Source organism: Tasmannia lanceolata, unplaced genomic scaffold (assembly GCF_043159265.1).
Source record: "Tasmannia lanceolata isolate RefF3 unplaced genomic scaffold, GAP_Taslan_0.1 ptg000013l, whole genome shotgun sequence".
NCBI lineage: Eukaryota > Viridiplantae > Streptophyta > Magnoliopsida > Canellales > Winteraceae > Tasmannia > Tasmannia lanceolata.
The window spans coordinates 17,936,176-17,963,835 of NW_027518690.1; the positions used below are offsets into that span (position 1 = coordinate 17,936,176).

The 27,660-nt window shown below is 41.6% G+C and overlaps 2 protein-coding genes across 3 annotated transcripts; both read left to right on the top strand.

Annotated features, from left to right (window-relative positions):
* On the top strand, window positions 1–3,428 carry LOC143891041 (uncharacterized). The gene is made up of 3 exons (XM_077395696.1): window positions 1–204; window positions 314–373; window positions 3,165–3,428. Exons 1-3 carry the CDS (start codon window positions 1–3, stop codon window positions 3,426–3,428), a joined length of 528 nt encoding a protein of 175 aa, XP_077251811.1.
* LOC143889915 (uncharacterized) lies at window positions 295–26,287 on the top strand. Of its 2 annotated transcripts, XM_077394316.1 has the most exons (9): window positions 295–373; window positions 8,019–8,186; window positions 9,564–9,630; window positions 10,747–10,895; window positions 11,273–11,380; window positions 11,605–11,638; window positions 24,597–24,787; window positions 25,429–25,658; window positions 25,880–26,287. In XM_077394316.1, the coding sequence occupies exons 2-8, from the start codon at window positions 8,073–8,075 to the stop codon at window positions 25,501–25,503; spliced, it is 738 nt and encodes a 245-aa protein (XP_077250431.1). In that variant the 5' UTR covers window positions 295–373; window positions 8,019–8,072; the 3' UTR covers window positions 25,504–25,658; window positions 25,880–26,287. The 2 variants fall into 2 exon arrangements, with proteins under 2 accessions (XP_077250431.1, XP_077250432.1); XM_077394317.1 differs by lacking the exon at window positions 295–373 and having other exon boundaries at window positions 8,033–8,186; window positions 9,564–9,634.
* The last annotated feature ends 1,373 nt before the right edge of the window (window positions 26,288–27,660 follow it).

The following is a 27,660-nucleotide window of genomic DNA, read 5'->3' on the forward strand; positions in this document are numbered from 1 at the left end:
ATGGGAGACGGAGTAAAGGGCACGGTCACCCCATTGGCCTCCATTTTTCCAGCCCAAGAAGCCCTAAAAGCCGCAAAGCGTGTGGAGGAGTCGATCGCAGAGCGAGAGAAAGAAGTTGAAAGTCTCCAAGGATTCATCTCCGATAACACAGCAATCGTCAATCTCGTCCGGAGACTCCCCGAAGAACTCTCTCACGACATCATGGCAAGGACACATGGACACCCTTCTATCGATTTCTTTTTTTTTTGGTGGTTCTATTTGGATTCTTATGTTTATGCTCACCAACTGTTTGTTGAAATGACTGTATGGGCAGGTACCATTTGGAAAGGCGGCTTTCTTCCCTGGCCGTTTGATTCATACGAATGAGTTTCTGGTATTGTTTTTTTTTTTTTTTCTTTTTTCTTGAGCTAGATTTTCTTTGCGCGTATTATTTGGCGACTTGTTAACAATCATAGGGATGGGAATTCATGTTTAAATCACAAAATGGAATTCTAGTAGTGATGAAGGGAGGATGGGAGAAGAGGAAAATGGACTAGAAGAAAAAGAGAAGAGGACGAGAAAAAGAGAAGAGGACGAGAGAGAGAGAGAGAGAGAAGGAAAGAGAAACATGAGCTTATGGATAGAAAATTGACTTAATATGAAGTACCACACTTTAAAAAAGGCATATCGCCTTCAACGTAAGAAAATATCAATTTTTATTCATGTCCAATTGTTTTCAAGGCCAGTAGGCCTTTCATATTTATAGGACATGCATTCCATACAAAAATTGAAAAAAAATAAAAAATAGAACTCCTAATCCTTGTTGCAAAGCAACACCTGCTCTCATCGGGACCCCTATTACACTTAAACTACTAACTATTAAATGGATACTAGAACTCTCCAAAATTACTAGCACTTCTAGCATATGATGGAAACTAACCCACTTCAAGTCTCACAATTACAAGGCCGCCTCATGTTGCAATTGGGCCCTTGTGGTCACTTAACAACTTAAGTGATTAATTATAAATGGTTTAAATGTCCTTAATACTAAAGATTTTCGTAATAAACATGTATGGCCCATTTTAGGCACCTACATCTTAAAGAAGTCAAGTGATATTGGTGGGAAATGACTTTGGTACCCCTTCTATAACTTAAGGGACTTGAAAGTCATTAAAATAATACTTAAAGTTAGAATATGGGCCCTAGAATGGCCCCCATCATACTTCACCGCTTGAAAAGATTCGACCCCATCGATCATAATGATTGGCATGACGAGTGGGAGTTTGTCGGCTCTTATCATCGCACAATCTGTACACTGTTGGCCCTCCCAACAGACTAAGTATTTCCAACGCACAAGAAGCTTTGGGCAATTGTGTTGTGGGTTTGAAGTAATGTGATCACTAGGTCCGCTCTCGATGTACTCCTTGTACCGTGACAACTTAGGCAGAAAAAACATGATTCTTCTATTTCCTTACACCCGTAGACGCTCACTCATGTGCTTCTGATTTAGTACCCAAGCACTATGATCGATGAATTTATTAGCATGATTTGAAGTTCCTCCTGACTATGTCAAACAAATGTTCCCTTCCAAGCATGTTTGATGATGATTGTTTCCCTTTTGATCATTACATAGCGGAACCAACTCTGAAGGATGACTGCCGCTTTCTGAATCCTTAAGTGATGTGAGCAAGCTACGTATTTATTGGAATTTTCATTGAATGACGAGTGGAGCCTTCGTCTGTTGCTTGAAGTCGAGTGCTTTCCACGCTATCTGATGGGGGTAAAAATAACGACCTAATCACAGGCTGACACGTGTCAGAAGGTAATTAAGTAATCTTACCCAATCTGGAAGGTTCTAGACCCTTGCCCGATCGCAAGGTGACACCTGTCCAGGGACATTATGGTAATCTCATCCCTAAACCCCCTTTAGCCTCCTACTATAAATAGCATGCTAAGGCTCAAAGGTGAAGGGTCCAATTCCCAAAACTTATTATTCGTAGTGTGTACTTTATTATCTGTTGGTAGTCACGGACTTGAGCATCGGAGGGCCTTCCCAGAGCACTTACTCCTTGTAGGTCTTTTGACAATTTGTTCACGTTCGCAGGCGGATCTCAGCTCTTCCTAAACCACATCAGCAGATCACTGATTTTGGCCGGAACAGATTGGCGCCGACCGTGGGTAATGCATAAAAAGTCTTTATAGATCTCAGTATGGCAGTTCGGAAGAGTGCCAGCACGAACTCAGCTCGGGGCGCTCTATCGGCCCCAGAGTTGGTCACCAGGGGCGACGCATAGCCTCATAGATCGTTGTTCCGCCTCCTCTGCTCGAGGGATAGCCGCCTGTCCCACCAGAACCTCAGATCCAGGCAGCCCTACCTACAACAGAGCAGTTTAAGTAACCTACTTTAACACACTGGTACAACAAGTTGCCACTTTGGCCAACTAGTTCAGGAACCTTGCAGAGCATCCTTCAGTGAGAGCTCGGCCAGAAGGCCGATCAGCACAGTAAGAGAGGGTAGTGACAGAGCAAGGAGATGCGCCCCTGTATTATGAACATCACCCGATCTCATCCGACTGGTATGCTCGGCGTACTAGAGAACGACCAGTGTCTCCTAGTTACCATCCTCACCACCAGAGGGATAGCTTGAGGTTAGTGGCCTCGGTCCTTAAGAGATTGTCCAGACCTAGTAGAGCATCACCACCGCAAAAGAAGTCCCGAGAGCCGCTCACTTCTGACAGACGCAACACAGAATGCGAAAAAGGCAGATTAGAAAACCGCCCATATGTAGGGCAAAATCGAGGAGATGGATCGTCATATTGGGGAACTCATGAGAGGAAAATCCTAGCTGGTCGACGACTGTTTTCACTGAAACAATCCTCTGTGCCCCGACACTTCGTCGGTTCAAGATGCCACAGCTGCCCGAATATGATGGGACAACTTATCCGATTGACCACCTAGAGACCTTCAAAACACCAATGATGTTACATGGGGGCCTCCAACGAATTCCTTTGCCGAGCTTACCCAACAACTCTCATTGGAGCCGCCCGAGATTGGTACTCCGAACTCAAGCCCAGGTCCATCGGCTCCTTCGAAGAGTTTGGAGACAGTCTTGTTCGCCACTTCATGAGTAGCAGAAGGCAGCGGTCCAGCGGAGAACAGCCATGTCACTGATGACGTTAAAATAGGAGAAAGATGAGTCCCTGAAGGACTATATTGGCCGGTTTAACAGGGAAGCCCTCCAAGTTTCAAATCTGGATCCATCAGCTGCAATGAATGCTTTGTTGTCGGACGTAAGATCCGCGGAGTTCAGACATTCCATAGCTAAGAAAGCTCCATCCACTTTGGCTGATCTAATCGCATGGGTAGAGAAGTATATTATTGCTGAAGAGACTCTGGCTGCCCTGAACCTGAACCAAGACAACCAGACCGACAGTAAACGGAAGGATTGAGACGAAGAAAAGAACGGGTCTCGGCCAGCTCAGAAATCCCGTCGGGATGGCAGGCCTCCTCGTAGAGAGAGGAGCCCGCTCTGTCGAGGGGAGGAATACACCCCTCTTAACACCATCAGAGGAGTACGAGAGACAAATCAAAGTATAGTTGGTTTCACAAGGATCTTGGTCATGACACCGATTAATATCGTCATCCCAAGGAGATAGAAAGTCTGATACAAAGAGGACTTCTATGAGATTATGTCAAAAGGGGAGGACGTCCTTGGAGGGAAGCTCGGGCTCACAGTACCTCAGAACATACGAGCCCCCAGTGATCTCCTACTGTAGAAAGCCCGAAGAGATCTCCCTCGCAGAGAAGAGTGACATCCTCGACCTACTGGGGTCATTCTAACAGCGAGAGGGACGTCATCAGCAACAAGGAAAGTATATGCCAGACAAAGACCTAGGTGGGGTCCTGTTATTGCATGACGACGCCATGGTAATCATTATGCCTGTTGCAAACTTTGAGGTGAAGAAGATATTGGTAGACAATGGCAGTTCTGCCGGTATCCTCTATTACCACGCCTTCAAGCGAATGTCTCTAGGAGAAGAACCGAATAAGAAGAAGTGTTGCGGAGCCAACCTATCAGTCCAACCGACCTAGATATGACAAAAAAATTCTCCTGCTGGGCACCAACGACTGGGGGGAACCTCGTCATATTCACTTCGGATATTCTTCAAGCCGAGTTGGGTCCAACAAAATGAATATTTTGGAAGTCATATTCCAAATTTTCACAAGTTTTAGCTCGTCAAGTCCACCTTGGATAATTGTATAGCTGAGCTGGATGCTACGCAATACACAAAAGATGAAAGTTTTGGTGGGGACGAACGACCGGGGCATGTTTGCATATTCACCTCTTCAAGGCTGATCTCACCTCTTTAGACCAAGCTAAATATATTGAGGGGCACAAAAGACAAAAACCTCGGCCGAGGTTAATGGCCGGGGGACACATGGCATATCCACCTCTACCGGATGAGCTACATATGCCGAGGTGCACAAGCGATGAAAACCTCCGGCAGGGACCAACGGCACCAGGGCACCTCGTCATACTCCCTTCGGCCACCTTTCCATCTGAACTGGATACGGCGCAATGCACAAAACCTATCCAGTTTTGAGCATAAATTGTAGCTCATCATATCCAGCTTATCTGTTTTCTAGACTACTTGAGTCGGCCGATTTGAACCAGTTTCCAGTTCATCCGTTTTTTTAGACACAGTCACTGCAAATTCACATCTCGGGTACTAAAACCTAAAGCCCAGGACCAACCCCGGGTTGGGTCAGGACCAACATGAACGGACGAGTCCAAAAATTTGTGTCCTAACTCGGGTCGGATGTACTTGCCTAAAGCCTGGGGATGACCTCGGGTTGGGCCTCAAAGCTATCCTCTCGGTTGCTACAACTTAAAGCCTGGGGCCAACCTCGGGTTGGGTCAAGACCGACCTGCATGGAGGAGTCCAAAAATCTGAGTTCTAACTCAGGTTGGACGTACCTACATAAAGCCTAAGGATGACCTCGGGATGGACCTTAAGCTAATCTTCTCGCTTGATACGACCTAAAGTCTGGGGACAACCATGGGTTGGGTCAAGACCGACCTGCATGGGCAAGTCCAAAAATCTGAGTCCTAACTCGGGTTGGACGTGCCTGCCTCAAGCCTGGGGATGACCTCGGGTTGGGCCTTAAGCTAATCATCTAGGTTGCTAAGACCTAAAGCCTAGGGCCAACCCTGGGTTGGATCAAGACCGACCTACTCGGACCAGTCCAAAACTCTGAGTCCTAGCTCGGGTTGGATGTACTTGCCTAAAAACCTGGGGATGACCTCAGGTCGGGCCTTAAGTTTATCCTCTCGGTTGCTACGACCTAAAGCCTGGGGCCAACGCCGGGTTGGGTCAAGACCGACCTGCACGGACGAGTCCAAAAATCTGAGTGCTAACTCGGGTTGGACATACCTGCCTAAAGCTTGGGGATGACCTCGGGTTGGGTCTTAAGCTAATCCTCTCGGTTGCTATGACCTAAAGCGTGGGGCCAACCCTAGGTTGGGTCAAGACTAGGAGTGGACATGGTTCGGGTCCAACCCGAGGAACAAAATCGAACCGGCCACTTTGGTTAGGTTCTGTTCGGTTCCAAATTTAAGTGATTCGGTTTTGGGTCTCATGTTTGGGAACCGTGGGAATTCGGTTCGGTTCTAGGTTTGGGATCCTGGAACCGAGAACCGAACCGAATGGGATGATATCTCCCCTCCGAAACGGATAAAATACCCCCCCCCCCCCCCCCCCCCCCCTCCTTAACGGTTTCTATGAGAATGGCTCACTGCTTGAGGATAAATTCACCCCCTTTAACGTTTTTCTCTTCCTTTTAAACTTAACGAATAACCGAGCCCAGGCATTCCATTAATTCATCCAAAAAATGGAAAAATAATAATAATAAAAGGTTGGGTAAACCCAGAACCGAACCGATTAAGTTCGGTGCTGGTTCAGTTCGGTTCCAATGGTCAGTGGTTCGGTTCTGGTTCCCAATTCGGGGAACCGATAGGGATTGGTTCGGTTCTGGGTATACCCCAGAACCAAACCAACCCGGACCATGTCCGCCCCTAGTCAAGAGCGACCTGCATGGACGAGTCCAAAAATCTGAGTCCCAACTCGGGTTGGACGTACCTGCGCAAAGCCCGGGGATGACCTCGGGCTGGGCCTTAGCTAATCCTCTCTGTTGTTACGACCTAAAGCATAGGGCCAACCCTGGTTTGGGTCAAGACCAACCTGCTCAGACAAGTCCAAAAGTCTGAGTCCTAACTCAAGTGAGACGTACCAACCTTCTCGATTGTTATGACCTGAGGCCCAGAGACGACCTCGGAATGGGTTAATGAGAAAAGATGAACTTACATCCAAAATGACATGAGCTACAACTTGTGTCCAAAAAAGTTCCCACTAAATCTAAAAAGAGGCTACATGAGAAAAGCTCCCTAGTCAAAACATATCAAATGGAGCACCAACTACAACTCAAGCAGAGAAGAGAATCAAAACGCTCTAAGTAGTGGAAGACTCGGGCAGGTCAGCGTCCCTCGAAACTGGTCCAACTGATGTCGCCTCATCACCCTGGGCAATATCGTCATCGTCATCATCATCCTCGTCCTCATCCTCAAAAAGAGCAACATGATCCCAGTTCATATCGGGATGCCTCTCAACCAATATGGCCTTACAAGCCTTGAACCCCTCTAACCAAGACTTACCTAAAAAACTGATTAGCTCAGCATGATACTTGGAACCACCCTTATACTTCTCACCAAGCCAGAGCCCGCGGAGGAACTCATCCTCTATTTAGTGATCAGCCCGGTAGCCATCGCAGCAGTGTTTTTGAGAGAAGGGTTCGGGCAGCAGAAGCCCGTATGTTATGTCATCAGACTGAATGTCTCATTATAATCCAACCCATGTTGTTGATTGTATTCCTTGGCCCAGCTTTATATCTATCATCGATTCAATCTACCTCCTGCTTTAGTTTAAACGCTGACTTGCAGCAAACTTCAATTTTCTTGGTAGGTACTCTCACTATCTCCAATCTATCATTGTTGTATAGAACTCTCATCCCATTCTGCAAAGCATCTACTGCTGCCAGTGTTTGTTTTGATGAATATGATTCTTTCTTTTCATATGGCTATAAATTGCCACGCCTGTGGCTGTCATCATCTAAAGACTGTCATGTAGTGGTGGCTGATGTTGAAGTGATGGCCAATGTAGAACTCTCCCCCATAATCTCACATAGTATATGAGGATGATCATATAGATGAGATTAGGATCATTTGTGACGATAAGGAGTAATAGTAGTACCCCTTGTGCTCATCCCCTTGTGCTCATCCTTGTACCCTAACAAAAATACATCTAATAGTTATGGGTGAGACTTTTAATGCCGAGGCGAGCACGTGGACATAGCAAATACAACTCATGATCAGAGATGTGAGCAATCTAGATCTCGTCCTAGAGGAACATGTGTAGGATAGGAGTGCTCTGTGCCAGAACTAAAAACAAATGGAGATTAATAATGTGTTGTTGATGAAAAGGCTTATCCAGAGATATCATGGAGCCCCTGAGGGGAACATCTTGCATAACCTGTCTCCGTGATGTGTCTGTGCTTGTGCTTGGCCACATCACTTTGCAATTGTGTATGAGGGCAAGAAAACTTTCGAAGATTAACGTGATGGAAAAAAAAAGTCCCTGAAGGCCTTGGAGGTAATACTCACCGCCGAAGGTCAAATGTAGTCGATTTAAGGGAGACCATGATTGACTCAGGAAGTTTTCAAAACAATGGTTTCTTCTTGGCTTCTAGCAGTGTTGCTGCCATTATTTTTCATGTTATAATGCAACTGTTCAAAACGAACTCTGAAAGTCGGTGCTGTAAATTAACCCCTATTCAGTTCATATAATTATTCACATAATATATCATAATTAGGTTCTCTTTCAGTAATGTTATTCCTCCTCTTCATCTTCAAATGAATTAGATAAACTTCGACTGATACTTTTAATATTTGTTTGATTTATTCTTATGAAGGCTTACACTTTCAGGTTTTACTAGGAGAAGGATATTATGCTGAAAGAACATCAAAACAAACTATTGAGATGTTGCAGAGAAGGGAAAAGGTTTTGGAATCTCAAGTTGATTCTCTAAAAGTTATAATGTTGGACCTTAAAGCTGAGGCTTCATTTTTTGATGCTACAGCGTCTGAAGCCACTGTAAGTTATGATTTATTAATCAATTCATTATACAAGTACTGTATATTGGCAGTTGTAAATTCCTTATACACGTATTGAGGTTTTCCCTAATGCTTATTTATGTAGATGCCTTGGCATGGGATCGGTTATCGGTACAATATTATTACATTGAGTGTCTACTTCCTGATTGATATTTTGGTCATATCATATATCTTTGTTCTCATGTGGGTTTTGTTTAATATTGATTAGCATCTTTGGTGCATTCGTGCTTCTCTGTTCTAGGGATTCTGGCCTTATGCATAGTTATTCAAGTCAGTTAATTGTCTGCTATAGTTGGAGTGCATTATGTCATAAGAGTATGCTGATCACATGTCACCATTGCTCTTCTTTTTGCCATAGGTTCATACATGATTAATTCAGTAATATGTCATTATTTTTCTGGTTAGAGATTTCTCTTGGTAGAAGATGAATCATGAGTCATAAGGCTTGACTCGCAATTTTCTGTCACCAATGCTCATTCTTTTGCTATTGGTTCACTCATGATTAATTCAAGAGGAATGATAGAATGAAGGGCGCCCTTGGAAAAACCAGTTTCAAGGGCGTCCCTATTGGTCAGTTTCAGCCAAAGTCATTTAAGATGGAGCCAAGAAAAGTGGATAGCTTAGGAAAATACGGAAACAGCTTTGACTTTTGCTGAAACTGACCAATGGGGGCGCCCTTGAAGCTTGTTTTTGCAATTGTGCCCTTGATTCTATCATTCTTCTTAATTCAGTAATATATTATTATTTTAATATTTTTCTGGTTAGATATTTCTCGTGGTAGAAGATGAGTCTTGAGTCGCAATTTTCTTGCATTTTTTCAATTCATGGTTTCATCTAATTCATGCTTTGTGCCAATGTTTCTTAAATTCTGGGAGTTGGGACGCCAGGAATCTAAAACTTCTTGTTGTTCATTATTTTTCCATCCAATGTGGATTTTTATTCATCTTTGATTATTTCCGGCACTATTGAAAATTTGCAGTCATGAATGTGATTGTGGCTATTGTTTAGTTTGTTTTACATCTATTAAAATCTCTCTCTCTCTCTCTCTCTCTCTCTCTCTCTCTCTCTCTCTCTCTCTCTCTCTCTCTCTCCACATCAATTCCAATAAAATACGCCCTTAATTTATTGTGAATGATACCCATCGCTCTTAGTTTGTTAGGTTATATTTGTGGCATCCATGCTTGAACTCAATTAATCATATTGGTCATACGTAATGCATATAGTAATTGATGAAACATAAATTAACTTCGAGATTTGAAACCTAAATTAACTTAGGGATTTATCATTTTATAGTTTCCTGTTACTATTTAGCATACAGAGCTTTTTCTCTATCAGTCTTATTTTGCTGTTACAACAGGAAGGTCTCGTGGAAATTAGGGAGGAATACGTTGAAGAGCAACCTCTTGAAAGGAAGTATGAATCAGGCAGGTACCACCTTTTCAAGGTTTCTGGTGACATCTTTATGTTGGAGAGCAATATTTTGTTATTATTTGGTGAATTGATTAGTAACATCATCAGTAATGTGAGAATTTATATGATGGGTGGCCATGAAAACATGTGAAGTCTAAAAAAGTAGGTACGGCCCACTCCATTTGATGATCCAAACCGTTCATCTGTTTGGGCACAACGTGAATAGGTTGTGCCCCAAAAATCATTTCCATAGGATGATCCTAACCCTCCAATCTGAAGAAGATTCCATAAATAATTTTTGGGGCACTCCATATTCAGATCAGTTCAGATCAGAGGGTTAGGATCATCCTATGGAAATGATTCTTGGGGCACAACCTATTTACGTTGTGCCCAAACAGATGAACGGTTTTGATCATCATATGGAGTGGGCCGTACCTACTTTTTTAGACTTCACGTGTTTTCACGGCCACCCATCATATAAATTCTCCAGTAATGTTTCTATTTTATTATATTCATTGGTAAGTGTTTCCTTTTTGTCACATTATGGTCATCATATATCAATAAAAAAGCAATAAAATAAAAAACTTTTATCCTGTTTGGGCTTTTGTTTCGGCAAATTTCTCGAGGTTGATAGATGGTCAATTCTGAACTTGTTCCTGATACACTGTTAGAAGCTTTAGATTTGCAGAGTTAAGGTTAGACTATTGTTGTGACAAAATCTCGTTTACTTGTTCAAGACACTGATATCCAGTAATTAGTTCATAACCCACTAGCAGCAGTCGATCAAGTCTATAATTAAATGAAATGCTGCCACTAGTGCTGTGACTAATGTGATTTTTGGTCCTTTTGCGAATTTTTTCCATTGTTTATTTGATAAACCCAAGTAACATGCATTGTTGTGAACTTTTTTTGGGTCGGTTTTGAACTTATATCAGTAAAGAAATATTTATGTACATGGCTTCATGTACTATTTTTGCTATTTTAGTGAAAGTAGAGAGTAGGACTGATATAATATTTGATACACATTTGCTGAGACTTCACTATTCTGCATTACATTTGGCTTTCATATTGGAACAAATGGAAAACTCAGGACTTGAAAGTTCTGTGCTTATTAGAGTTGAATTTTCCAGGTTCATCTGAAGCATACAAAGTGAAAGTGGCTACTGAAGATGAAGAACATGCTCGGATCATGGCTAGATTAGACGAACTCGAAATGGAAGAATTTGCAGCGTCTAGGAGTGATGAAGATGAGGACAATGGGGCTGATTTTGGGTGCTCTGTATGCTAGCATTTTCTTAATGATCACTTTCTCACTTTTGAGTAGGGTGCAACTCGGGTCGGGTTGGGGGTTGAAGCCAACACGAACCCGACCTGAAACTCTAAACTGTCAACCCGAACCCAACCTGATTTCCCAATTCGGGTCGGGTTGAGTCGGGTTGGGTCAGGTTGATCCGGTTATGGTGATATCTTTCTCCTTTAGGTTTTATGTTCAAAAAACCCGACTCGACACGGGTTCAACTTCCTCAACCCGAACCCGACCCAACTCAAACACAACCAGAGCCGGGATTTTTTCGGGTTGAACCCAACCCGAGTTGTGCCCCTAATTTTGAGTTGTATCATGTGATGCCTAATTAAATTCCAATGTCTGATGGACAGAAACATCCACCAAAGAATCAAATGCAGGAGCATGGAAAGCTGTTTGATACTACTCAAAAGCCTCCAAGTGGAAGTTATTCTCAACCTAATCGAGCTGATAACTCTACGGTTAGTAACCAAAACTCATTTTAGATCTCCATGCCTTTCTTGTGCTATCTTCTGTTCAATTATGCCATTCTGTGTCATCATTAAAAAACAACAACAAAAAATTATGCCTTTCCGTGGGTCTGTGGGTACATTTCTATTTTATCATTATCAATGATAATACATGCGAAAAATGGGGATATCCTTGAACATTCATTGACTGTTTTTGTGAAACTTTAAAAATGCAGTTTGAGGATTTTAAGGCGGAAGTTCTGGCCAAAGGTTAGTTTCTTAATCACATTTTATTTGTTTATATGTGATCTGCAGGCATATAGAGTGGCTACTTTTAAAATAGTTTTAATCTGTAATCGAACCAAGCTTCGGGTTTTCATCTTATTTTGTCATCTAATAGTGTTGGATTCATTTGTTGATTGATCTATTGATTTTCCCATGGATGAAGTTTGCATTGATGGTTATTTTTCTTCTACTTTTGCTCGATTGTAGGTGTGAATTTATTATTATGAACTTTTTGAGTAAGGACTATTCTTTTTTCCTCTGAACTAGGTTCTTATATAGAGATATATTGAATGGAATATTCTGCAAGGATCTCACTATCCTATTCTTCTGCTTACTAAACTGACATATACCAACTTTTGTAATATAATATTACTTTAGATTTCTACAGTCATATGTATTTTGTATTGATCAAAATACATTGACTATAATAGGTGCTCATTCTTTTTGTTTTAAGGTGGCTCTTATTCATTATTTTATTAGTTGTTAGGTTATTTTCATCCTTTCAGCCATGAAACTAAAGCCAGGGCATCTTGGTTCCATAAATTGTTATATGGTTGTGTGACGCCGAAGTGAATAGTAATGCGGATAGTGCCACTTTTTCTTTTTCTTTTTCTTTTTTGAAGCAATAAAAGACTTCATTAGAAGAAAAAAGAACAAGAACCAGAGCTGAGCTTGCCCCACATATATCACTTCCAGCCCCTTGTTTTGCAAGGGCATCAGCTAAGTCATTTGCTGCTCAAGGCATATGGGTGAGGAATATACCCGCCTCTCAAACACTCCATAATTTTTTAATCAAATGACCAAATCTCCCTCCTCCCACCTCTATGAACCAGTTGATTACATTCTTGGAATCCCATCCACACAAAGGGCACGCTTAAACTTCTGCTTGAACAGTCAGATTCCCATAAAGCCTAATCTCTGCATCATTGTATTCTGTACCAATTGGGCCAGAGAAAGAAAGCAAGTAGAACCTCACTTCGATCATCCCTAAAAAATCTACCTATGCTAGCCAGGCCTGGGTTTCTCAAGTAGTATATATTAAAATTAAACTTAGTCTCCGTATTTGAGGTGGTTTCCATCTTGCCTTCTTCCTCTCCTTGGACCATAACTTCAAGAATTTCCTTCCAACACCTAAAAGAGCTCGGGCCCACATATCCTGAAAATCTTCTCTTGAAAGAGCCCAATCTTCCAATAAAATCTTGATCTTTATAATAAATCTTTCAAAACTGCTCTTCTTTATCCTAAAAAACATGCTGGTTTCTTCCAATCCATAATCACAAAAGGAGTCATGAGTAATATGAATTTACCTTTTTTCCTCGAGACCACATCTCCAACCATCAAGGAAGTCCCCAAGAGTAATGTAATCCGCCCATTCTTCCTTACTCTTGCAAAGGGAATCCTATTAGTAAAACCGAAACTTCAACCAAAGGTGATGATTTGGCCTAAACAGCCGTCCAGCCAAAAAAAAACATTGAATGAAGCTTTTGAAGAGTCTTTGTCTCGCCCACTGAAATCGGAAGACACAGGTTCCGGAACCTTGAAAAGATCGTCGACAACTCTGACTGCGGAATTTCTTGTTTTGGTCCCTTCTGGATCTGTTCCCGGGGCCTCTACTCCGTACAACCAAATGCGCGCTACGCAGGCCTGAAGATGGAAATCAAAGCCTTCCAAATGTGATTTCAATTCTGAGAAGCATTTTGAAAACGAAGTAACCGAGAATATCCAACGATGATCTGTTGCACGAACTCTTTTATCTGCTTCAATGTGTGGAATATAGAAGTCCTCCAACCTAAATTCCGCTCACCACCCTACCCTAACTAATCCCCAGCAAGAACTCATCTCTAATAGACCTCCATGCCCTTGAGCCTCGACACCTACCTAACTTCTAGCATTGGCACACGCATTGCTTCCCCATATTTCTCACAAATGGCTTTTCTTTTTTTAAAAAGAGCTTTGCTTTTCAATACCAATTTCCCCAACCCCAAACCTCCCTTCGATCGACACACCTCTGTGGACCCCGATCCGAGGACGGTGCCGAGGGACGCGAGATCCCTCCTGCAATCCTCAAAGATCTCCACAACGTGAAGGAGAGCTCTACCAAGGAACTCTCGAAACTGTTGCCACCCTCACAGCATAGCATGAGTGGCGATATAAAAAAGAAAGAGATACATCCTGATCCGGAGCCAGGGCTCGAAACCAAGATATATCTAGAAATAACTCAGAGTCGCCATCCATGGACACACCATGGAACCAAAAACAAATGCTCTGTTTGCAATGGATAACCAGAGATACAAAAGGTCCGTGCCTGATGACGAATGGAGAAGGTCCGAAGAGCGCCCCCAATTCGCCCGAGTGCGAACACTTGGTCTCTTATGCCATTTATTATTAACCTCGAAGACGTTTGCGCAAAAATCATGTGAAATGGGAACAATCCTCAGGAGTCGTCTATCTAAGCATGCATTTCCTGAGAATAAAAATAATAAGCACACAAAAAATAAATGAGAGAGGTGCCACCTAAATATTGCTAGGTTATGAGTGACATGCCTAATAGGTGCCTAAGTTCTGGTGGACAAACACATACAAGGTACAGCTAAAGGTATAGGATCAATACAAGAAGTAAGAGAACATATCAAAACATACAATAACAACACCACAAATCCTAAAACTCTAAACGATTTAGCCCGAGTCCTCGGATGGTCTGGTATTCATCCAAAGAAGCCTACGTATCCCCGCATCCACGAGAATCAAGGCAACGTAGTTCTTCGCGCCTATTCTAAGCTAGGATGCCTAAGACACCTAGCCCTCTATCCTAGACTCGATCTAAAAGACCGGACCAATTATTAAAGCTTCTTGTACGATTATTTAAATTCCAGTGGATTGTGGATTTTAGGACACCCTATATGCCCTAGCTAAATGCAGGTTAGCCCTAAGCTAATGCAGGTGATTCCTACAACCTATGTGTAACTAGGTTGTATTTCCTAAGGAAAACAAAGGGTGGACTAACGCATCTTAGACCTAGTCATCAGTCGGCGATGTGAATCGCCAACTGACCGGACGGAGGCGCTCCTATAACTCTAGGACAGACCCCTAACTCTAAAACAAGCACATAACAAACAAACAAATAAACAACCTATCAAAAGAAACTCCTAACTCTAAAACTCTCTATCTAGGAGAAACTCCTAACACTAGAGGAAGAGCTTTTTGAAAACACGGTTTTAAAGAAAAATGGTTAAAGTATATTTATCTACAAAGTTTGGCTGGACCTGAGATAAGAATCTCAAGCTGCACTACGTACCTCGTGGAAGAGGATCAAGCCAACGTAGTTCGAAAATCGAACTCTCCTACTACACTCCTAAAACTACTCAATACTTTAGATGATTTTGGATTTTTCTGTTTGTTAAATGTTTTTGATATTTTTAAAGTTTTCCAATGTTTTTGAATTTTAAATTTCTAATGTTTTTGGATTTTAAAGCTTTTCCAATGCTCTGAACCTTTAAATGTTTTCAATCTTAAAGGGAACACGCAAGTAATACCACAAACTAGGGCAAAGCCCTAAATCCAAAAGGGGAAACCCCGAACAAGCAACTAACGCCTCAAAGAGACGATCCACAACAAGTAACTGGTGCCCCAAGAAAAATGAAAACGATCTAAGATCCCTAGCACTGAAGGCTCTAATAAGACTGAGTTAGTCTCAAACGAGGATGAATGACAACAACTCTAAAGGCGGACATGCTCTAAAAGAGGAGGCCACTCTAACATGAGGCTAGGTAAGCCTCCTAAAGGGGAAACTCTCTCTATATGAGACAAGGCTTGTCTCAGAGACACAAATGGCGTAAACAAGGGGTTTTTATGAGACTGGGCAAGTCTCCTATATACAAAGGAGTAAACAAAGGTTCTAATGAGACTGGCAAGTCTCATATACACAAAGGACGTAAACAAGAACTGGATTATAAGTGAATGGGTTGGTTTATAGCACGAACCTGGCATAACCATTGAGATAACTAAAACACCAAAGCGAATTTGGGCATTTCCCTATCAATAGATGATGAGTCTAAACAAGTATGAGAATAAACAGAACTGCGCAACCTGAGTATATATCTAGACATTCCATCTCTAAACAAAAGCCTTCCCATACTATGAAAATTTATTGACCTTACTCCAGAAATTTAGTCACTAGCCCGTAACCATGGGTCACTAAGCTTTTCAATACAACACATCTAAATCAAGCAGTCAAAGTTTGCAAGGTATTTAAAGAAATCCACACAAAGAAACCGTGATAAAGAAACCAAACCATCCCAATCATCGAAACAATGAACTCATATTTTTCAGAAGAGACAATGAAGACTGATGAGTAACCTAAAACACCAGGGACGAAGAAATGATTTAACCACCATTATCCAACCGACATGCATTACTTTCCAATAACAAAAATAAAAATAAAAATAAAGATAAGAGAACAAGAATTTAATTCAACAGAGAAACAGCCAACATATACCGAGGAGTATCAAGTTTAAGAAACCTGCAAATGCTTCAGGATCCAAGAGAACAAGCAAATAATACCCACGACATGGGGTAGGGAAATGAGATCAAATAGTTCATACGACCAAACCCTCGACATGGGGTCTCCTGTGAAATCAGATGATACTCATACTCATGACATGGAGTAGAGTAATAATCTGATTTCCTACATCAATTAAGCCCACATCCCTCTACCATCCATTCATCATCAAAAATAAAAAAATGCCATCTCACATTCGCGAGCCAAATTAGCACTCAATTCATGAATTGCTGCTACAATACCAGAAAACAAGGTAGATGTCTATGCAAAATTTCAGCCATACAAAGGTTTAGAAGAGTTACCTTGTGCTGGGTTCAGTATAGCACTGCGAATTACCAAAATTGCTAGAAGCCCTCAACGAAGATGACCGCCATGATCATAAATGCCGACGGAGCCAACAAAGTAGGTTTCAATGCTATGGACGACAATCTGAGCTCCGATTTACCAGAGCAGGGACATTTGGCCAAGGAAAATGGTTGGAATTGGATCTTTACCAAAATCGAGGAAGAGAAAAGGCTGAAGCCTCTCTCCTGCTTCGATTCTTTCTCTCTGTCCTCTCACAATCCCACGAAAAGAAGAAGAAACCCACGTTTCAGAACCAGAAGAACTCAAGTAGAAATTTAGTTCCCTCTGTTGAAGGTTCTTCACCAACCAAAGCGTGCCTCTCCTCTTTCTAAAAAGGGATTTCGATTTTCTGCTGGGGCTTTTTCTCACGCTCAAATTCCCTTGGAGCCGAATATGCGGTGATTAAATTCACCTTGCAATCGCCAATCTTTTCAAAGATTTGGCCTTATCAAGAACCGGCCAGACGAGGGACAGAGGACAGAGGGCAAGAGAAGAATTTCATTATTCTTTACCATGGCAAAATCTCTCTCGCGAGTACAGAGAAGGGGATAGACACCCTCCGCTGAAATAAATCCTACCCATCTTGAGAAACCGAATGTATTTTTGGGGATACTACTTTCTCTTCTTCTCACAATCAACAGAAGGTGTGGCTCGGGTTTTTTGTCACCAGCAGAAGGGTTGGTAGAGAAGAGGGTTTGGGAATTTCCATGGAGGAAGATGAAGATGGCTTGGGTGTTGCAGGTGGTGGAGTGAAATGGCAGAGGAGATGGAGGTGGGTTTGGGTTTCAAAGGCACAGGGGATTAGAAATTAGATGAGAAATTAGAGGTGGCTGTGGAATGGGGTTTGCCGGATTCCGGTGGGGTGTGGTCGGAGATGGTGGTGGCTGAGAGATGGGTTTTCAAGGGTTTTTAAAAAAAATAATAAAACTAAAGACGAGAGGTGGCTGAGAGATGGTGATGGCGGAGAAGAGTAGAGAATAAGAAGGAGAAGAAGAAGAAGATGGTGGTATTGATTGGTAGTGGTGGTGGAGGTGGTGGAGGTGGTTGAGGAAGCGGCTGGATTTGATGGTGGCCGACCGGAATCCGGTGGGTTTAAAAAGAAGAAAATGAAATGGGTTTGTGCGGCCAACAGCTTGGGAGGGTTTTGATGCAGGAGGAAGAAATGAAGAAGAAGAGGATGGTGGTCGGAAGTAGCTGGCCGGAGATGGAGATGGGTTTGTGATGGGTTACAGAGGTGGTGGCGGCTGGGATGGTAGTGGTTGGAAAAGATGATGGAGGTAGGGTCGGTGGCCGGCGGGAGGGTGACAGAGATGAAAATGGGAGTGGGGTGGTCGGATGTGGAGGTGGAGGTGGAGATGGTTTGGAGAAGATGATCGACACTCCTCTCCTTCTCCTCTTTTTTTTTCTTAGAAAAAAAAATCCCCTCCCTCGCTCTTACGAGATTTGCCTTTTTTTTATAGTTAGGGTTGCCACCCTCCTCCAATCTCAGCCATCCATTTTCTTCCTTTCTTGATCCTATGGCCCCTGATTATTACTTGTAGAGGAAGCAACAGAAAGTTCCAAAAATGCCCTCCTGCCAAGAAGGAATGGTATATTCTGCCCTAATTCGGTTGCTTAAAGAACAAGCAAAATGATAAAATTAGCCCCCTCCTTGCCCCATGGACACCCCTATATGGCATATTTATGACTACCATATTTTTTCTAAAGGGGTGGCTTGGGCAAAAACAGGATGATAAAGAAAATGATATTCTCGCCCCTCTTTCTTTGTACAGGACAGCCCCTCTTAGTACACTTATTACCAACCCTTACGCGCAACAGGGTGGTCCCTGGTGAAAACGAAGGGCAAATAGAGGAGGCCTTGGTGGTTATCCCACTGGTACAGGCACACCTCTTCAGGAATTTCGGGATACGGTTCGGGACCTCGACTCAACTTCGGGATTTTATTGGATTTTGAGGGAAAATGGTCCGGTCAAAATGGGGTGTCTACAACCTCCCATCCCACAAAATGTTTCTTTGAAGCCTTTCCATCTTATGGCAATCAACTTTTGGATCTTGAAGATGGACATGAAGTATGTGGGAAGATTAGACACTGCAACCTTAATCAAAGTTAGCCAAACACCGAAGGAAAGGTAGGACCGTTCCCATCCTAAGAACTTCCTTTCCACCACCGACGCCCAAAGAAATTTTGGGAGAATTCCAACTCTTAATTGAAGCCGAAGGGAAACTATAGGAAGACTGTCAACATTGCAAAAATTGGCCAACTGACGAAGATGATCTGATGCCATTCATACCAGCCATATAACTCTTACATATTCACCTTCATGCTAGATACTAGCTTGAAGCTTTTAAGGGTGTGTCTTAAATGTAAGACCTGGGATTCCAGATTGGTACAAAATACCAACTTAATCATCCGTGAACTATAAATGGGTGGTGGAACCCCCAACCCACCCACACACACACCCACACACCCAAATTCACGCAAATCATACCAGCATTCGAGGTTTCAAATTTCGGTTACTGTTTTAGTCATCAGCGAAATAGAAACATTTTGGGTTCGGTATGAAATTTCGACCGGAATCCGATAAAATCACAAAAACATTTCGGTATGTAATCACAGTCCAAATCCAAGTAAAATTCTTCACCTACAAAAAAATTGTTTTTTTATCTGAAAAGTTACATGTTTCGCATATTTCAACCGAAACATTAATGAAATCCTGAAATTTCAGGTGAAATATGGTATTTTTTTCAAATCCAAGTTGATTTCAGTCGAATCGAAATGTTTCGGACGAAATTTAAAACCATGACAGCGATGAAATCCCTCTCCTCTACTTTCCAAAGCAATCTAGTCTCTCCCACAATTGGAATTTGGAAATAGAAAGAGGCCGAGGAAACCCTTCTTGCTAATATGCAAGGATACAATGCTCCACTCCACATGGTTATAAGTTTTCTCCATATTGACTTTGTGCACAAGTCCAACTTTCTTCTCTCTTTTCCAAGTATCTAAGCAAACATTAGCAATAAGCACATTGTCAAGGATTGGCCACGCATCCACAAAGTTTCCCATTCAAAGGAGAGATGATTTTCCCCCTGAACCTTTATGATATCCCCTTTTACATAGTTTCACATCTCCTGATATGACGCAAACATAAAACCATATGGGCCATGAGCTTTGCCATTGTCAATGGAGAAAATAGCCTCCATTCTCCAAAATAGGGTAACGAGAAAGGTCCCTTGGTAGAGAGGGAAAATCCACTCCTTCCAAGTCAGGATGCACCCTCCAATCCCTTGAATAGAACTTTGTCTAAAACCTCACAATTTCTTCCAAGATCCTATCTGTCTCCTTTAACAAGACTCCATTCACCAAAATTCAGTTGATTTCATTCTTCCTTTGATGAGCAAAGGAAAATGTGTGGAAGAAGGGAATGTTCTTCTCTCCCTCCTTAACCCAAAAAGGCCTTGGATTTTTTTGCCATTTGACTTCCTCAAAGCGAAGACCATCCTCGTACTCTTTGACACTCTTTGCTCTTCTTCTTCCTCCTCTCTATCTCTCTTCAAACCAAGGTTGCCAGAGCGGGAAGCGAAGGCTCTCAGGAAGGTGGGAAGCGAGAAGCGTGAAGGGTCGGAGAATTTTTTTAATAGTTAAATATTTTAAAAAAAAAATACTAAAAAATATAAGAAATAATTATCCAAATATTAAAAAAAAACACTTTTTATTAAAAGATCCAACATTTACTTAAAGAAAAATCTCTATCATCTGAAATGCCTATATTGACCAGTGCCTGACAAGATGAAAAAATTTTAGAGACCAAATTGTGAGATTTTTTTTAACGTACTTTTGAGATTTAATAATTTTGGACATATTTAAAATTGGATAAATACCCCATCGTTTGGAAGTTATGATTTTGACCCGACCTGTTTTTTTTCGAATTTTATACTAGAAGTCTAGAACTGGAAAGTTGACTTTTATCCTTTTATATTTGGGTCTTGAAACTATTTTTATAGATTCAAATGGGGGTATTCCCTTATTTACATGTAAATCTTAAATAAATGGACAATAAAAATAGGGAATCCTGATTCCCCAGTCAAATTAACGATTCCTGCTTCCCTGCTTCAAACAGATGAAATTATATTAAAAAAAAAAAGCTTGGCAGGCAAAGCCCATCGCAAACACAATACAACACAATAAAAAAACAGAAAACACAGGATTATAATTTAGGCATCTTTTGCCAAATCATCAAACATGGCTAGGAAACCCCATGACTAGCCAACAAGTTGGTGGTAGAGCTTCTTTCCTATGAATAGCTTGTCCACTCGTACTAGTACTAGTTTTACTGCATCTAGTTGATTTGCTTATGCGTGCCTCTTTGACATCTAGATGTAATTGTAACTGTACTTCGAGAAATTATATGATGCCCGACTGCGAAGTCCCGTCAAGGTGGTACGTCAGAGGTACCACCCTTGATATTTGAGCCAACAGCAGCCTCTTAAAAAGTGGTCTGCTGTTTGATCAAATATCAAGGGTGGTACCAATTTGATGGTACTTCACGGTCAGGCATCTTATAAAAACTCTACTTCTATGAAAATGTTAATCCCATTGAGCACCTGACATGTTATGTTGAACAAGCAGAAGATATAACCGTAATCATTGTTGCTGAATGCCTTATGTGCATCAAAATATTGTTTTTTGCTACTTTATGATATGCCAAGCTGTTCATGTCAGCCAATATTATGTGTAAACAGATTGGAGACTGCTTTTGAAGTTACGTGCGACCTATTTATCCATATTTATTTTTTCAGTATGATTTCCTGCAAATTAGTGTCTAAATAGGTACTTAGAACTTGGTAATGTACCAATCAATGATTGAATGAAAACTCACTGGGTTAATCATTGAATCGCTTGAGTCAACTTGGTTTCTGCCCTACCAAGTCTATCAAAAACTTTGACTTGCCTACCTCACTCAAAAGTGTTGAGTTGGGTGTCTTGAATTCGCCCCCGGCAGTTTGGCCCGGCCCGTTTTAAGTATTTTCAGCCAGATAAGAATAAGTTATGGTCTGATTTATATGAAGGGATTTTAGAGTTTGTTTTCGTATTCTTGTCTTAGAAGACGGTTGAGAGCTCAAAAGAGGGGAAAAGGGTGTACTAGGGTTTCTTGGGCTTTTGGTGAGAGATACTGATCTTCTCTTATAATCTCCTAGTTCTATAACACATACATTTGAGGTTAGCCAAAGGTGGAGAACCGATGGGAGAATCTGGTTTGGATGGCGGAAAAGTTGGCAATGTCCCTATTGCCGCTACCACAACTTCGGATGGCGGAAAAGATGCAGAAGTTGCCCGCAAGCTAGAGCGAAATTGATCCCCTCACTTGTCACGTATTTGGGGGGGGGGCAGGGGCAAAGGGAGCTCTAAGCCAGACAAAGATAATAGATCTCTGGTTTTGCTCTCCCTGTCAATACCTTAATTTCAGATGGCGGGATAAATGTCGATAGTGTCATTGGGCCAGAACCCCCTCAAAATGGGTACCCCGTGTTAGCTCATCGTCTCGGATAGAATCCAATAGTGGTGAGGATGATCGTTGGCCTAATTCTGGAAAAATCTATTATCATAGGAATTCAGGGTATCCACTCTTATCTATCTCGGGTGAGGAAGTGGATATACGAATGGACACCCTAAAAGCTTGCCTAATAGGGAAAAAGACAAATCATAATGGGACCCTCTATGGAATTGGGCACAAAAGTCCTGGGATATTCCATCCTTACAATGTCCTTCTATCTTGGCGAAGAATGAAATCTTTTTTATGTTTGAAACAGAAATTCAGGCATCACAGATCCTCGCTAAGGGATCTGAGGCCTTGTGTAATTTTTTGCTTTTCAGGGTAAGGAAGCCCACTGGGTTCACTTCTATGGCATTCCATTGCATGCTTGGGCTGTTTCAACGATGGAGGCTATAGGGGGCCTTTTTGGTAAGATTATCGAAACCAAGATAGAAGGCAATTACCAGAATTGTATGAGTTTTGTCTCGGCCAAAATTCTAGCCCCCCGTTGGCAAATTCCTTCGTCATGTTTTAAAATCAGGATTTTAGGCCCAACCTTATACCATTGGGGTCGATCTTGAGGAAAAAAAAGAAACTTGTGTTTGCCCTCCTGAATCCTCTATCTCCTTGGGCCTGCCTGGATCGGGTACCCGCTCGCCGGCTGATCGATCTCCGACAAGTCAGGGGTGGGTTCCTGGTGAGCCTTCGGATCCCGTGCTAATTTCAAACCTAACCAATCAAATTCTCTGGTTATGCCGCCCAAGGACATGCCTAATGTTCGCCTTGAAAAGGTGTGGTGGGCTCTGAAAAGAGGACTCTATGTCAATCCATTCTATCATTGGCGGGTCCCACCCCGAGACAGCTAAGCCAAAATATCCTGCCCGTAGGCAAAAAGTTGCCTGGCTGGATTTACCCATCAAGAATACCAAGACAGTGGGCCTCCATCCAAGAACAAGGAACACCTTTGACTATCGAGCCCATGGTGGCTCTCATGATGGCTTAAATCTTTTGGCCAGGGTGCCAAGATCTCAAGAAAATTTTCTTATGAAAATATTGGAGAATATTCTGGTTAAAAAGTTGGGGTCAAGGAAGAAAACTAGCAGATTGGTTAATCTCCTGAAATTTTACTCGAAATCTGGCAGGATTGGCTCAGTCTATGGCTAATCGAGTAGTTTTAGCCCTTGAACGGTTGTAGATATTGGCTTTTGGGGCTGGTCTTGCCCTTTATATAGTATCTACCTTAGGCGGGAGGCTATAATGAATAAAGAGTATGCGGGTGTCTTCACTATCTTATCCCTTCTTGGTTGTTGGGAAGTGGGTTATTTATTTTGCGTCTTTTCAGCTCTCTTCTGTTCCAGTACTTCTCTGTTCCAGCGCTCTTCTCTAGGAGCTTATGCTTCAAGGCTTTGATTTCGGTATTAAAAGGTACCTCTAGCCCAATATCTTGAAGAGGCACAAAAGCCACAAGAAAACTTCCATCGGATTTTCCTGGTTGTATTTATCTCCACCATTAACAAAGGAGGAATGGAAAATCTCGGTGACCCAGGAGAATCTTCTTCTTGTCCTGGAGGGTGTTGTAGATGGCTTTTCATGGAAATTATGGTTTTGGAAAATATCCTTAAGAGGATGAGATTGAGGATCTGTAATGAAGAGGGTTTCCACCAATGCCCCAACTCATAAAGAATTGTCGGGAGATCTTCGTCGGGTGTACTGGAATCTTCTCAAGCTAGAGTCTCAAGACAAGCTGTTCACGTTCGACTTAGGCGACTTGTCCATATGTACAAACTGAATGACTATCTAGACGGTGATGACAAGTCTATTTTGATATATGTATGGCCCTCCTCCTGATCTGCATAGATGGATGCGGGACCTCAAGCAATAAAGGACTTTGGTGAGGCTGCCAAAGGCTTTAGAAAGGGTTGACATTAGGAGTAGATATTTTTAAGGGTTTTGAGAAAGAATCGAGTTTTAGGTCTGGGAGGTATGTAAATTATGCCCATTCCTTGCTGTAGAAAGGAAGGGTCTTGGCACCGTAAATTTGGCACTTTTTTGCTAGATCTGACTCATTCTAGGCTATTGGGTAATGTAAGGGGTAATGGGTTTTCCTCTAAGCGAAGGAGATCGTTCCTGGGCATCTCATACTTATGTAAATCTAGTGGGACTACTAGTCCTCTTTGTAAGTTTACTAGTATGAATGTATTTGTCATTTTTCAAAAAAAAAATAGTTGATTTTCTTGTCGCCTGTGCAGTGGACGTAGGCTTTGCCAAACCATGTAAATTTTTGTCTCTTTGTGTGATTGGTTGTGTTTGTCTACTTTGTTTTAGTTTTCCATTAAAATTGGAAATCGCTATTTTAGAGGGGTTTTTCACAACAAAAAGCTCTCCAAGATAATCATCTAATTGCACTGAATCAACATATTTGTGCATCCGATGTTAAAATTTGATACAAGTATTGATATTATATTGTCATTTTAACTTCTACTGATTTCATATCTTACTCTCCATTAAGATGAATCTTTGGACAGCAAAAGTTCAAGATATAATATGCAGAAGTCTAGTATTACAAAGAAGTCTTCGGATTTTCCTGAATCTACGGAGAAGGCTCGTGCTATATCTGCGCCAAAAATTGAGGAAAAGATTCATGCGGTATCTACACCAGAACTTGAGACAGTCCAAACAATATCGACACCCAAGAATGAGGTATCAGTCATTTGTTGCCATTCACTTAGTGGCACTTTTACCTAGTTTTTGTAATATTGCTTATATGAAAGTAAATAGATTAAGTTCACCATTTACACCTGTTGCTGGAGTATAGGTAAAATGCCTTAGGTTACCATTAACGAATGATTCCAACATGTTGATCTTGTTTGAGCCTCTAACGTTTTTTGAAATCTATTTTTTCTTGTCTGGTAATGTTTCATATGTGTTTAATGTTTGAATAAAGAAGTCAATCTTTAATGAAGATGAGATGTGTCGGAATTCATTATCAATTTTGCTAAAGAATTTTTTTGTTGATTTGCAATTTCCTGAAGATACCTGCTATGAATGTTGTACAATGCCTTTATATACTATTTCCTTTTGGTATTTGTTAAAAAATTTATTCACTTATATCAGTAGCCTCTCAAGGACTAGTCAATCGACCAATCCTGATCAGCTAATGGTAAAAGATGGGTGATAATCGGCAATATTGATATCTTGAATCCCCCTACCAGTGTAGAGAAAGAAGCTCTCGTGTTATTGTTTTCTTGTCTGGTCTCATCCTCTCTAACATTATCTTTTGTATTCTTAAAACTGCTAAACCTCAGATAGGAAATAATGTCTGAGTTACCTTGTTTTTACAGGATTCTGATGACAATGTTGTAGGCCATACAACTTCAAAAATAGTTTCTGACCGTCAGAAGGCATGTTCCTTCTAATTCTTGATCTATTCAGTCGTGAGCTTGAGGCCAAATTATATACCTTACGAATATATCCACTTCTTTTTCTTACACAGGCCTTTACAGGGTCCATCATTGAGCACGGTCATGGTCTCCCTTCCAACCCGACCAGCCAAAGTTCAACTACATCTAAGGTATTTCTTCTAGGAGTGAAACTCGGGTCAATTTTTGGGAATCCGGTTTGATCATTTACCATAAAATCCGGTCGGGTTTGGGTTGATTCCAATTCATTTTTTAGCAAAAGCTCAACCCAACCCAACCCAAGGGCCCTTCTTTAGCCCTTGCATAAAAAGGGCCCTTGCATCTATCATTCCTCGTTTAATAGATTACTGGCGTAACAATATCTCTTTGGCAGGTGTCAAGTTCTAATCCTTCAAAGCCAGTGTCGAGATTCAAGATGCAGAAAGGTAGATGATACTGTTATGCAAACAGGTACTGGTTTTGATGGATTTTGTGCTTCATTCCACCGGACAATCGTAACTTGCGTACTGTATCATTCAAAATACTAAAAGCAAGCAGACTGTGGAACTGTTTTGAGGATCAGGGAAGAAAGGGCATACGCACTGTCTTGAAGACTGTATGTGGCATTGGTAGTTTTTATAAACTGTAACCCTTTCTTTGTGAATATTTATAGAATTGGCAGAAACATCTCTACTTTCTATCATGGCATGATCTTTGAAGAAGTAGAAATTCACTCTCATTTGTCTCTACTTTCTATCATGTGATGTTGAAGAACTAACAATTCCTTTTCATTCTCTCACTATATACTTGGAATAGACTATCTATCAAAGTTGGTCCCTGAAAAATCTCTCCTTTTCCGGATTTATGTCCCTACAAAATTGGCTCATGAAAAATCACCCTTTTCAAAACTTGAATTTACCTCCTAATTTTGTTTTGACAGTTCTAATTACTCACGATTTACCACATACCCTACAAAATCTCGCCAACAACAAAAATGGTTTAGCCTATTTACCCCTACAAAATAACTTTTTTCCGGATTTAACTTTCATTTCCTGCAACCAATTTGATTTTGCCTCTTTCTAGTTAGATATTTATCAAAACAAAAGAAATAAAACCATACATTTTTTAATCTGAGATAATTATTTTTATCTTTTACATCCTGCTTTGATGGAGTGTCTTACGTACTCCTCAATTCCAACCATCTAGTGGGGCCCACCAGTTTACCTCATGTTTTGATGATTTGATGAAGCGGTGCCACCATTTTACAGTAATGCAGAGCAAGAAGGTTCGGCCACCATTTTACTCCTTACACCCATGCAAGCCACTGTGGGATCCGCGAGTTTACACCTCATGTAGGGCGATGATGTATTTATTTGTGGGGCCATCTCCACCAAACCCATGTACAAAATGGGCATATTTTATTGTGGTGGAGGCACTATTGTACACCCATGCTATGCATGGGCAACAAATGCTAGTGTTTTAATAAGGGCGCTGATATCCCCTCCCCTCCTACGGCTGGCTCCATCTTTGAACAACGTAGGCCTCGCCCATACCACACCATAGGATAATCCAAAACGTCCATTTGATGGGCCATAAACGTAAATAGGTTGCGTCCCAAAATATTATTTCCATAGGCTGATCCTAGCCCTCCGATCTAAATAGAAACTACATCTTAAGCAACCTCTATAGATTGTAGGGTTGTGATCATCCTACGGAAATGATTTTTGGGGCACAACCTATTTACACTGTGGCCCATCAAATGGACGGCTCAGTTCATCCTATGGTCTGGACGGTACACTTCATTTTCAAAAATATGGGTGGGGCCTAAATTGGTACGAACCACACCATCCTATGTTGTGGATGGGCCTTAATGTTACTGTACGACCACATGATAATCCAAACCCTTCATTTGATGGGCCAACCCTATTGGGGGCACAACCCATTTACGTTATGGCCCATCAAATGGACGGCTCGGATCATCCTATGGTCTGGACGATACACTTCATTTTCAAAAATATGGGTGGGGCCTAAATTGGGCCTTAATGTTACTGTACGAACCACACCATAGGATGATCCAAACCATGGACGGCTTGGATCATCCTATGCTGTGGACGGTACTCTTCAATTTGAAAAAAAATCGGTGGGGCCTATGATTAGGCCTTAATGTTACAGTAC

What these genes read in the sequence shown, in the direction of transcription:
- LOC143891041 (XM_077395696.1), top strand. Translation starts at nt 1, where the DNA reads ATGGGAGACGGAGTAAAGGGCACGGTCACCCCATTGGCCTCCATTTTT. An exon ending in AACTCTCTCACGACATCATG is followed by an intron (nt 205 to 313) that starts GCAAGGACACAT and finishes CTGTATGGGCAG; the next exon opens with GTACCATTTGGAAAGGCGGC. An exon ending in TTCATACGAATGAGTTTCTG is followed by an intron (nt 374 to 3,164) that starts GTATTGTTTTTT and finishes ACGTTAAAATAG; the next exon opens with GAGAAAGATGAGTCCCTGAA.
- LOC143889915 (XM_077394316.1), top strand. Translation starts at nt 8,073, where the DNA reads ATGTTGCAGAGAAGGGAAAAGGTTTTGGAATCTCAAGTTGATTCTCTA. An exon ending in GGGCTGATTTTGGGTGCTCT is followed by an intron (nt 10,896 to 11,272) that starts GTATGCTAGCAT and finishes TCTGATGGACAG; the next exon opens with AAACATCCACCAAAGAATCA. An exon ending in TATCGACACCCAAGAATGAG is followed by an intron (nt 24,788 to 25,428) that starts GTATCAGTCATT and finishes TTGTTTTTACAG; the next exon opens with GATTCTGATGACAATGTTGT.